Genomic DNA, 12,218 nt, shown 5'->3' with positions numbered 1-12,218 from the left:
TGGAGGTATTGGTTTCTCCATTATACAGATGAGGAAACGAGACTCAGTCACACGGAGAGTTAAAGTAAGAGATGGAGGGAGCCACAGATGATTTCACAGTTGTACTGTGGCATGAGGGTCCGTATAAAATGGGCTCAGCTGGTCCCTTTGCAGTGTTAACCCAGAGGCACTCTAGAACCAAGGATGACTTGATTGCAAAACTGGGAGATACAAATAATAAAATGAGAAAACTGTTGTGAAGTGTGGGTTCAAATTATTTGCCCACTTTTAAAAACTGGGTTTGTCTTATTGTTGAATTCTTTATATTCTTCATATACTTATATTTTGTTCAGTCCTTTATACATTCAGGATACAAGTCCTTTGACAAATATGTGCGTTGCAAATATTTTTTCTTAATTTGTGATTAGCTTTTCATTTGTTTAACGATGGTTTCAAAGAGCAGTAGAAAAGATGGGGCTGTTTTTTATCTCACCACCATCCCCTCCAAACACACCGTCTTCTTCCCTCTCTCTTCCTGGCACTAGATTCTCTAGGATTAGGGGGACTTGTAGCTAAAATACATAAAGAAATTATATAAATCAATAGGAAAAATACCCCCCAAAAAAAGATAATAGAAAAGCAATCAATATGAACAGGCACATTAGAGAATTGGAAACCCAAATGGTCAACAAACATGAAAAGAGAGTCAGGCTCACCAGTGATTATTAGGGAAATGCAAGTTAAAACAAGATACCATTTCACACACATTATCTGATTGAAAAAATAAAAAAGGCTGAATAACAGATGAAGTCCAGGAGTTCATATAATGTGAGTAGGAGTGTAAACAATCTCTTTGGAGGGCCATTGGGCAATATCTTGTGATGTTGAAAGTAAACATCACCCAGAACTCCGCTCTTTACATGGAGACATACATCCTAAGGAAGTTCCAGCACATTTGCACAGACACATCTAGGGATGCTGATTGTTTATAACAGGAAGACCTGGAGTAATGCAAGTGTCATCAACAAGGGAGTAGAAACATAACATGTATATCACCCTGGGCTAGATCTATCTGTCATAACACTGCATCAGTCAGCTATGTCACCATAATCCTGCATAATAAACACCTGAAAACCCTGACTTGGAACAAAAAGCATTTATTTTTTTGCTCATTTGACTCTGCTTCTGCTGAGGTTTGGCCAGACTTGGCTCCAGGTCATTTTGGGATTAGTCTGTTCCCCATGTTTCTTCGCTGGGTAGGCTGCCCAGGGCATGCATTTCTCATGGTGAAGGCAGAAGCGCAAGCCATCTGCTCTATGGGCGCCTGGAGCTGGAGACACCCTGGGAGCGTGTACATACAAGTCCCATCAGTCATTGGTTGAGGACTGTGCTGATGGCAATAATTTCCTGACAGCACTTCCAGCCTTTGGCACAGGACATGAAGACTGCTGGCAGTGGGAAGTTGGCTGGTATGCGTGGAAGTACTCAGAACATGGGGAGATGCAGGGGACGTTGACTATGGCTACTAATATACGTGTCTAGTCTATTATAAGTTTTGATCTTTGCTAATATAATAGGTACTGATGGGGCTACATTGTTGTTTCAATTTGCTTTCCTTGATTATAAATGATGAGAAGCATCTTTTCATGCTCAAAAGTCATTTCTACCGCTTCTTTTGTGATCCATCTGCTTGACTCCTTTTCTATTTACCTACTCTGTCCTTTTTATCTTGTTGATGACCTCTGTGTCTGTCATGAGTTGTAAATCGTTTCCCGTTTGTCATTTATCTTTTTTATTTAATTTTTTTCTTTTTGCCTTGCAGAAAATCTAAATTTTAATTTAAATTTATCAAACTTTATCTTCATCACTGCTGGATTTCTTGTTTCCCCCTCTTAGTTAGATCTTCCCCATTACAAGATAATTTCTTTTCTTTTTCTTTCTTTTTTTAAGCAAAGGAGGAACAGGTTCAGAGCAGTTATTTAACTGTGACCCAAAGTCACAGTTATGCAGCAAGTTGGAGGGTCTGGATTGAAGATTTTACCCAACTCCAAAGTGCATGTATCCTATTCAGTTTATATGATTAAAAATTCAGGGGTCCAATCTGTCACAGTATCTTCGACTCAAACAACAAGCAAACAAAATGCAAACTTTAACATACTTGTTAATCACATTAGTGTACATGGTCGCCTTGCTCTCACCATAATTTTCACCCTTTCCTCCACTCTCATCACCGTAAATCATTCAGCGTCTAAGGGTTAGCAATTATGCTAACAGTTGATCAGGAGAACAGGCTGGCTTCTAAATAAAAATGAACAGTGAAAATCTGTGGTGTGGGACTAACTCCGAACACCTCAAGAAAAAAAAAATGAGCTCTTTGGGATGGTAATCCTTCATTCACGGCTGGGCGAGAGGGAACCTCCCCACACGCTGGTCCCGAGGATTCCCAGCGGGCGCGTCCCTCCGTCCCTCCGAGCAGCCCGCGGGTTGGCGCAGACCGCGCAGGCGCGAGCCCCAAGATAATTTCTTTTTAACTCCCCTGTGTTTTCTTCTGGTACATTTATAGTTTCATTTACATTTGTTAAATCTCTGATCCAGCTGGCATTTATTTTGTTGCCGGGAGGGAGAGAGTCCCGACACTGTTCATTGCCTTTATTCATCTTTTCCTCACAGATTAGCTTTGCCATGTTTATCAATTTATTTCTGGACTCGTTTTCTTCCATTGATGTGTCTATTCATGTCCCAGCACCACTGTCTTCATTTCTGTAGCCTTTCATATTGTGACTGTATAATACTTTTAAACATCTGGGAGGGCTAATGTCCCTGTAAATACTCTGCTTTTTTCAGAAATTTCCTCTTTCTTTCTTTCTTTTTCTTCCTTTCTTCTTTTTTTTTCGGCCGTGCAGCGAGTCTTGCGGGATCTTTGTTCCCCAACCAGAGATCGAACGTAGGCCCTCGGCAGTGAAAGCTTGGAGTCCTAACCACTGGACCGCCAGGGAAGTCCCCATGGTTATTTCTTACATGTTTATTTTCCCTGAGAACTTTAGAATTCAGCAGATCTAGTCTAGTATCCATTCTCTCTTCTCCCCTCACTCCCCCAAAGCATTGTTTTCAACAAGAGGACACTACGTTTATAGATTACATGAAGGACATTTGACGTGAAGCACAGAAACACAGATGCATACACAGGCCCCAGGTATTTTTCATGGTGCTTACTTCCCAGGTCCTATCGCACACGTCGAAGTACCCAGGGGGCTTGCCACTTCCTTTTCCACAGGGTGGATCAGTGTGGTGTCCATGGTGGGAACAAGAAAAGGTGAAGGAAGCTGAGATCCTGGCAGAACGAAGGGGGCCATCGAAGTAAAGAGTTACTACGTAAAAGTCGTGTGATTTACTGATGGCATTTTTGTGACGAGGCAGGCACTTTAATCCGTTCCCTCAGCTCACAGTCAAAACCTCTACGAAGCAGGCACTGGTGCTATTATAAAACTGAGGCTCAGAAAGACGAACTTTCACTCAACTAATGATCGGGAGGAGCTGGACTTTGAACCCAGGGAGCCCAGGTCTCGATTCTCTATCTCGACCTTGAAGCTGACCTGAGGCTGTTCGGTCAACAGCTCCTGGAAGGCTGGGCAGAAAGAAAAAAGAGAAAAATATGTTTGCCAAATCAATTGCTGCAGACCAAAGGCACGGCCGTTGCACCCAGGATCACGACGGATCAAGGCTGCAGCCTCTGCAGTAACCCTTCCCGCCTCCCGTATTCCTGCTTAGGAGACGGAGAGTGGGTGGGCGCAGAGAATCATCTCCCTAATGTCTGCCGGGCTTTGTCAGGGGAAGAAAGACTGACCTTTGCAGCAGGGGGGAAGCCATGCTACAATCCCGGCCCTTAATCCTGTGGTTAGGAAGCTGAGGTGGGGCTTCTGCGGGTTTCTGAGAATATCTGTCCCAGCCCCTTTCCGGGCAGATGCCTGCAGGGTTAGCCAAAGTTCTACTGGGCTTGCGCAATGCTCCCCCCCACCCCGGCCGAGCCCCCCCCCCCCCGCCCCCGCCATCTGGCCTCTGCTGGACCACATGGTGCTGGGATTAGAGTCCGCTCAGGCACCCAATAATCCTCTAAAGCTTCGGTGCTTCCTTCTCCCCAGGGCATGGTCTCCAGGTCAGAAGCTCCAGGTCCTGCAGGGAATGGCTCACGGGGAACCCTGGTATTCAGGATACCAGCTTCCCTCAAGGTTCCCCAACCTCCTGTCTGGGTTGATAAACTGATTAAATTTTTATCAATCACTTGAGGGGTTGAGATTCTAGAGTAGTGATTCCCAACGTAGGGGTGGGGGAAGGGACTTGGACCCCCAGAGAACATTTCAAGATGGCTGCAGACGTGTGATTGTCAGAGCCAAGGGCAGGGACAGCGGTTCTGCTGGCATCCACTGGGCAGAGGTCAGGGGTTCTGCTCAACACCCTACAATGCACAGGACAGCCCCGCCCCCAATGGCCCCCAACAGAGAATTATCCAGCCCGAACTGTCAGCAGTGCCGAGGCAGGGAACGCCTGTCCTCACAGACGTGCGTGGCTTTGGTCCCAGCGTTCTATGGGTTTGTTTGTTCCGAGTGATTCTTACGCAGGTTCGTTACACGGAGTGTGGGCTGAATTAGCATAGACTTTGGTCACCTGCCCTCACTCTTCTGGGTCCAAGTCAAGTAAAACTGTGGTGGCTGCCAAGTGACTTCATTCCTGGAAACCCCAAGGTTTTTAAACAGACGTCACGTCCAGCACATGGCCAGCCCCTTTATTTCTCTGCTCCTCGTATTTCCAATGTTATCAACGAACCGACTTCTGTACAAAGCAACCCAAAGGCCCTCATCAAGGGCCCTGCTTTAGGTGCTTTATCAGGGAGGCGTGACCCTGCGGTCTGCAGTAACAGCCATCTTCTGTATGGAACTTTTCCTCTCCACTGAGAATCTGGGCTGACGGGTGTCCCTATTATAGGCTGGAATGTACCAGATCTCAGGTTGCTGAGGTGGGAAAAAGTCGCGGAAGATTGCTGGGAAGCTTGGCCTCAGAGCAGCATCCAGTTGGCAAGAGGCCCCTTAGTTCTTGCCCTCTGGGCTCCCCGAGCAATGCCTGGCACCTTGCTGCTGCCATTACACATCCTTCAAGGAGGTTTCATCCAGGCTCTGGCACCACCTGGAAAATCATCCCTGTTCCCAATAAGGGCCACGCTCTAAGGCCACAACCTCTCACATCAGTGCAGGGCGTTGCACTCCCAGTGGCAGCACAACCTGGTCTGGAGGTCTCCGTCCCTTGGGCGGCACTGCCCTCTGTCGGCCACCTTCTGTACGTGCAGCTGAGCTAACCTCACCTGCCTTGTCTTCTCCACAAGCTTGTCCGGTCAGTCCCAGGAGGGTCTCCCAGGCTGCTTCCCGCTCTGCCACTAGGGTTGGTGCAGGGGTATCCCACCCCCAGCCACTACCCATCTTCAGGGATCTTGTGCTACTTGTAGTTGCTCTGAGCATCTACGTCAGAGGCTGACATTTACTGATGTGCCTCCCACTTGGCAGGGGAAGGGGGGTGGAAGATACTTCTTGCCTGAAACAAACAACGAGTCCGTCCACACCAGGCACTAAGAGACTTGTCCAGCCAGGCCTGGCTTCGGACCGCCTAAGGCCGTAACCCAGGGACGACCTGGCCCCATCCAGTTCCTGTCTGACCAAGCTCTGGGCTGTCAGAAGAACTTACTGTTTGTTCTAGCCAATACCTGACCACAGGCCTCTGGCGCCTAGCCCCTCCACCCTTTCTGAGAGTGTTCACGACCGTGGATCTTTCCTCTGTCCCCCTGGGATTAGATGTACCTCCCGCAACCCAGGAGTGGCTCCCAAGGACCCTTCCTCTGAGGTGGACTCAGGAAGGCTCGGGCCTCTGTCCCCCGGTCTCTGTGGCCTACTCACACTTACGCCAACCCATCCTTTGTGACTTTTCACTCTCCTGGCTCTACTTGGCCCCGCCCACCCCTCCCCTCCGCTCTCGTTCTCCTGTTAAAGTGCCCAGTCACCCTGCAGGGGCACGGACCCCACGGAGCTCACATTTCCCTACTGTCAGTCGTTTCGGAATAAAACCTGATCTTCCCTCTGTAACTAATGTCTGGTTGTGTTCATTTCTGACAAGACCTGCTCACCCTGCAGTCCCCCTCGGAGTGGGGTGAGAGCTTTGAGGTCAGCGCCATCCACGCAAAGCGGGTGGGCACGGATCCTGGGAGGGCGTCCCAAGCTCCCCCTCCCTGAACGGCTGCACAGGCAGAAAGGGAGGACGGCAAGATAGTGTGCTGGGAGGGGGTGTGCCAGCCCTGAGTTGCAGAAGCTGCCCAGAGAGCAGGGGGCGCGCCCCAGGACCCGGGGAACAGAGGTCGCCACGAGTGGTTCCATGAGAACTCAGGGACAGACATACACTGCACGTCTTCAGGCCACATCTTCCTCCTGAAGACCAAACCCACGTATCCTACCACTAGCTGGGCATCTCCATGGAGATACCCGGACACAACCAGCTCACCAGGACACACAGGAAACCCCAGGTCATCACGTGCCCTCTGTGGCCTGTCACTGAGAGGTTCCAGCCGCCAGGTACTGGGCACCGCATTTGCCCACTCCTCACCACAGGGTCCACCCCGCCTCCCCCCTCCCCCCATGGCCAAGGCGCTGGCCCCCTTCAGCTCCTAACTAGACCTTCCATTCGCCCACTCGTCCCCATTCTCACCACCAATCTCATCTGAGGCCCATTATGCACCCTGTAGAGATCATCCTGGAAACCAAGTTGGGTCACGTCACTCCCCTGCTTCATCCTTCTGTGGCTCTGCATTCTCTCTGGATGCACTCCTCAGGGCTCAGGGTCTCTCCTCCAAGCACCTTCCAGCCCCAGGAGCTCTCCCCTCGGCTCACTCCATCCCCCTGCCCCAGGCAGGAAGCTGATCCCCGCCCAGGCCAAGCACAGGCCAAGCACGGAGCCTGCTGGCTCCCCGGTATGTAGGGGTATTAGGAACATGCAGGCCACACTCTGTGGAATGTTGGGGACCAGCTTTATTGCAGAGCCCCGGGGGCCATGCACTCTGTAATCTGGGGCACAGATGGGTGGTGGGGCAAAGTTCCACTTGAACGAGTCCTCCGTCTTCCTCCTCCTGCCCGGCCTGGTTCTGGGCAAAATCCAGGACAGCAGGATTCTCGCTCAGGTCTCAGGAAAATGTAGTCTCAGTGTCCACATCCCAGAGCTGCAGCTCCAAGCAGCTGCCAGTCCCTTTCCTGGGCCCCAAATCCACCCACCGAGGGAATGGGAATCAGGTGGGCAGGGGAGCGGCAGCCAGCAAACTTGGCCAGGACTTTGCCACCAAACAGGAATTTCCTCACCACTCATTAGTCACTAGACACGGGTCAATCTAGCCGCCAATTGAGACTCAACAGCCCCACTCCAGGGGGGCCACAGAGGTCAGCACAGGAAGGGAGTTGGAAAGGGGGTGGGTGGGATGTTCAAGGGAGGCCCCGATCTGAGCAACAGGCCAAGCCCAGAACCAAGAAATCCAGGTGAGACATACCACGTTCTACCACCGCTCCAAAAACGATGCCTACTAAACAGAATGCCAATCAACTCAACCGCCAATAAATACAAGAGACTGGCTTCTTCCCCAGGGAGGCAACGTGGCGCAGCAGATGGGGGACTCCAATTAGCTCCGGGGCTGCGGGCAAGTGTCTGAGGTCTCCACCCCAACTCTCCGGGCGTCACCAGGCCCGGGGCTCCCCCACCCGGCAGCATCTCAGCAGAGCCCAGCCCACATCTCGCCCACACCTGTCCCTCTGCGCCCTCCCTCGCTCCAGGTGACCTACGTGCTGCCGTGAGGGGCTCCGAAATCCACCCTCACCGCTGCCAGAGTCTGGGCCCGGCCTCAGCAGGAGCTGCCTCCAGTTTCTTCAGCTCCTGCCGTGCTCAGGCTGAGCCTCTGGGAAGGGAGGGAGGCGATCCAGGTGGGGAGGAAGGCGGAAGAGGATATTCTGAGGAGATCCCACTTCCCGAGCAAGCCAACATAAGTGACTTCGTGACTGTAAAGGACGCTAAACATACCTGTTCCAACCTCGATCCAAATTACTGTGACGCTTTGGATCCTGATGTTTTGTGGGACTGTTTTTCCACTTCGTCAACAATTCCAGAAATTTCACATCGAAACGTGTCAAAAATTAAAGGAGAACTCCAAGAAAGGCCTTTGCCACACCTGACCGAGCCCCTCCATCTCACAGGTGAGGAGGCCCACACAGGCAGACGCTTCCTGGGGTCACACAGGAGGACGGTGGCAGGGCTCTGCCTCTTCCCCCAGGGCTTCCTCCCCGGCCCGGCCCACCTGAGGCTCAGAGCACCCTGGGCTGAACGGCCTCCTCCCCAGGACAAGCGGCCTTCTCTGGCTGCCCCACTGGGTAAAAGGCGCAGCCCCACCCTTGTCAGCTCCTGGCCTGGACCCACTCGGGAGCGGGCAGTGGGAACTTGAGGGCTGGACATCTGCTCCGGCCTGGCTCTGAGCTCGGGGCTTCCTGAGGCCCAGACTGGCTGGGGAGGGTGGTACTTTCCAGAAACAGGCAGGCCTTGGGGGAGGGAGCACGGAGGGACTGGGACACAGCTGTAGGGGTGACAAAAGGGTCATCAGGGACAGCGGAGCCGAGGTCATCCAGAGAGCTGGGGCACCTGAAAAGCACATCACAGAACAAGTCACGGCCTCGCTGTGGAGACCCTTCTCCCCCAGCCCCGCCCTGGAGAGCCTGTGCCCGTCACCCAGCTCACCTCAGACCGCTCCCTGCCCCCACCCTCCCCTCACTCAGAACAGATTCTGCAGCCGGCCGCCTCCTCTGGCGCCTGCAAACCCGCAAACAAGGCTGGGCCCACATGCTCCCCCACAGGACCCCGAGTCTTCCGCCCGTCCCAGCCGCCCAGCGCACCACTGGGCAGGAAGGGAGCAGGCGCTCAGCATTTTTTTTTTTTTCCTTAATAAATGAATGCCTGAATCCACACGCGAAGTCTTACAACCCTGCCTGACCTTGTCCTCCCCCCGCCCCGGGCCCTTCCCCACCCCTGCCCGTCCGCCCAGCAGTACCTGGGGCCGAAGAGGCGGCAGTGGTCACTCCCACAGGAAGTGCACATACCAGATGGTCTCATTCTTCAGCTGGGGCCCGAACAGGGGGTTCAGCTGAGCCAGGATGGCGATGAGCCAGCTGCCAGGGACAGCACAGTGAGGGTGAGCCCAGACACAAGGAACTCTGCCGTGCACACCTCCCACCACGCCTTTGGTCACATGACCGACCCAGCAGCAGGGTCTGGGTTCTGGAGGGAAGGGTCTCATGGAGCCACCCACACTGCGGCCGGCACGGGGGCTCAGTCTAGGGCGTGTGGGTTTGGGTTTAGGTTTGGTTTGATCTGATGTTTTGTAGATTTATAAGATCCCTGCACTGGGGCTGGACCCTGGGATTAGCGAAGAGGTAAGACAGTCTCTAGGGGCACAAAGGGAAGCCATACCGGCTTAACTGAGCATGAGAGAGGCCTCCCTCAAAACCAGGGCTTGGATTTATTCCTCAGTTTGGCAGCCAGGGTGATTTAACACGGAGCAACCTAACATAGGAGGATTGGGGAGGGATAGCGGAGTGCCTTTTTTGTAAAAGGGGAGGGGCTACCATGAACGGCAGTTTTAGAAAGAGAACCTCTAGACATGAAGGACCTGGAAATTGATTCCCTCACACTGTCCAGGCACGCGCATCTCTTGGAACGTTTTCTATATCCCAGGGACCTTTTCCAAGTTTGAAGACTACCGCTCATCCAGTGGTTCCAGACTGGCTGCATCACAGTCATCCAGGGGCGTGCATTCAAAATATGGATTCCCAAGTGCAGATCATGAGAACTGTGATTTAGTGGGTCCAGGGTGGAGCCCTAAAAGCTGTGTTTTTACAATCTCTCCAGGTGATTCTGATGTCCCATCAGGTACAAAAGGCACTGAGCTGGCCCAACTCACTCATTTTGTGGATGAGAAAACTGTAGCCTATGAACAGGACAGAGCTTGTCCAGGTGCTACATTCAGAACCGGAACCCAGAGTTCATGACTTCCAGCCCATCGCTCTCTTTGCCTCTCCAACTGCCTCCCCTTCTGTGCTTTACAGCCTCAGCCTTTCAAGAGCTGAATGTGCCAGTACCAGGACAGAGGGGAGAGCAGGGCTGGGAAAGGAGGAAAGAAGGGGGCACAAAGGCCCCAGCTGACTTCGAGCTGGGAGAGCAGTACTTACAAGAGGTAACAGCAGACAGCGGTGGCCACCAGCATGGTGATGGTCACTCTGCAATGGAAGAGGACGTCAGGTCAGGACGGATGGAAGCGTTGCCCCCAGGAGGCCTGGCCGAGGCCAGAGAAAGAGCTCCTGGTGCCAGCCCCTTTCCCGTCTGATACCACCTGAACACAGGGAGGCTGAGTTCTACTCAGGGTAAGAATTGCTAGATGGAAAATAAAAACGCCAAGTGTCACCTCTTGGGGAGGCCAACCTTGATCACATCCAAGTTACATTATGCATCTTTCCCTTCACCTATCTGCCTTCTCAATCCCACTGTTTCTCCATCTTAATGCAAACATGTTGGGAAAAGACACTGCACAGAGCTGCACTTGCAGCCACCCACCATGGAGTGGCCTCTGGAATCCAAAGTTCATCGGGCAAAGGGAAGGAAGACAGGAGACCAGAAGACAGGGCAGGAGGCAACGAGACCGTGAGCCATCTCTGAGGCACAATGGGCAGTTATAATGACAATAGCAACTGGCTACCTTGAATCTACTCAAATGCTGGAGACAGAGGCTTTAAATGCAGGAGGAAAACTTCAGAAGGAAGAACTCACCAAGGTCTGCAAGGGAGGCGAGGCACTAAAATGGTTTACAAAGTGAAGGCCATGGGACCTCAGCCCTGCAGGTCCTTTTTTTTTTTGCCACTCCGCGCGGCATGCAGGATCTTAGTCCCCCAGCCAGGGATCGAACCCGTGCCCCCTGCAATGGAAGCCTGGAGTACTAACCACTGGACCACCAGGGAAGTCCCTAGCCCTGCAGATTTTTAAGAACAGAGGCAACACCCAAATGCAGCCTCCAGCCAAAGCTAAATCTAACCCAAACCAGGCCCCAGGACCTCTGATCTAAAGTACTTTAAGTTGGTGCCAGAGCAATTAGCATTTGATCCATTCTTTCAACATTACCAAGCGCCGTGGGCCAGTCCTGTGCTGGGCAATGGCGTCTACAGTGGTGAACAGGACAATCTTCCACCTCGAGGAACTTGTAATCAAGGGGAGAGAGTGCTTTACAGCTGAAGATGGTATGAAGCAGAAACTGGTAAATGGTGCAAGAGGTAGAGAAACCTGCTAGGGGACCTTCAAAAAATAATGATACTAGGCTTCCCTGGTGGCACAGTGGTTGAGAGTCCGCCCGCCGATGCAGGGGACACGGGTTCGTGCCCCGGTCCGGGAAGATCCCACAAGCCGCGGAGCAGCTGGGCCCGTGAGCCATGGCCGCTGAGCCTGCGCGTCCGGAGCCTGTGCTCCGCAACGGGAGAGGCCACAGCGGTGAGAGGCCCGCATACCACAAAAAAAAAAAAAAAAAAAAAAAAAGATACTGTCTAAAGATTATTCAATACAATATGTGCCATGCACTAAGAGTCTTATATACATTATTTTGTGTAATCCTCACAGCAACCTTAAAAGGCAGGTATCATCATCACCCCCAATTACCTAAGAAGAAATGAGGCTTGAAGGTGTGATAGACGCTCAAGGTCACAGCTGGGCGGGAGTGGACAAACTGCATCAGTGTCTAGCCACAGCCTTTACCTTTACGGGCTGGAGAGGGTGACCCGTAACTGTCTCCACCTTTCTAAAGCACGAGCATCTCTGCCCTTTGGCCCCGACCGCCTGCCTGTTCCCTGCTGAACGCGGCCCAGCACAGACCCGAGAGGAGGAGTGGGGCGCCGTGCGCGCGCCTGGACAGTGCTCGCTGCACCGCGGGCCGCCGCAGCCGCCGCCGCCGCCGCCGCCCGCGCAGCCGCCGGGGGAGGGGGAGCGCGCGGCCGCGAAGGTGTCCACAGGGAGGCTGGGCCGCGCGATCCTTACCCGCGGTTGGGTCCTTTCGGCACGAACCAGGGCCCGGCGATGCCGATGAGGCCCCAGAACGTGGTGAAGATGATGACCGGGAGGGCGAAGGAGTGCGCCGTCAT

At 52.8% G+C, this 12,218-nt stretch overlaps 1 protein-coding gene across 1 annotated transcript; it reads right to left on the bottom strand.

The window, feature by feature from the left end:
* Positions 1-8,644: 8,644 nt before the first annotated feature.
* On the bottom strand, positions 8,645-12,218 carry ATP6V0E2 (ATPase H+ transporting V0 subunit e2; the record flags this gene model as incomplete). Its single annotated transcript, XM_082846050.1, has 4 exons — positions 8,645-8,685; positions 9,092-9,209; positions 10,269-10,316; positions 12,115-12,218. 3 exons carry the CDS (start codon positions 12,216-12,218, stop codon positions 9,116-9,118), a joined length of 246 nt encoding a protein of 81 aa, XP_082702176.1. The 3' UTR covers positions 8,645-8,685; positions 9,092-9,115.

Source organism: Leucopleurus acutus (assembly GCF_964270905.1).
Source record: "Leucopleurus acutus genome assembly, chromosome: 9".
NCBI lineage: Eukaryota > Metazoa > Chordata > Mammalia > Artiodactyla > Delphinidae > Leucopleurus > Leucopleurus acutus.
The sequence above is the reverse complement of the archived record's forward strand: the minus strand, read 5'-3'. Positions and strand labels throughout refer to the sequence as shown.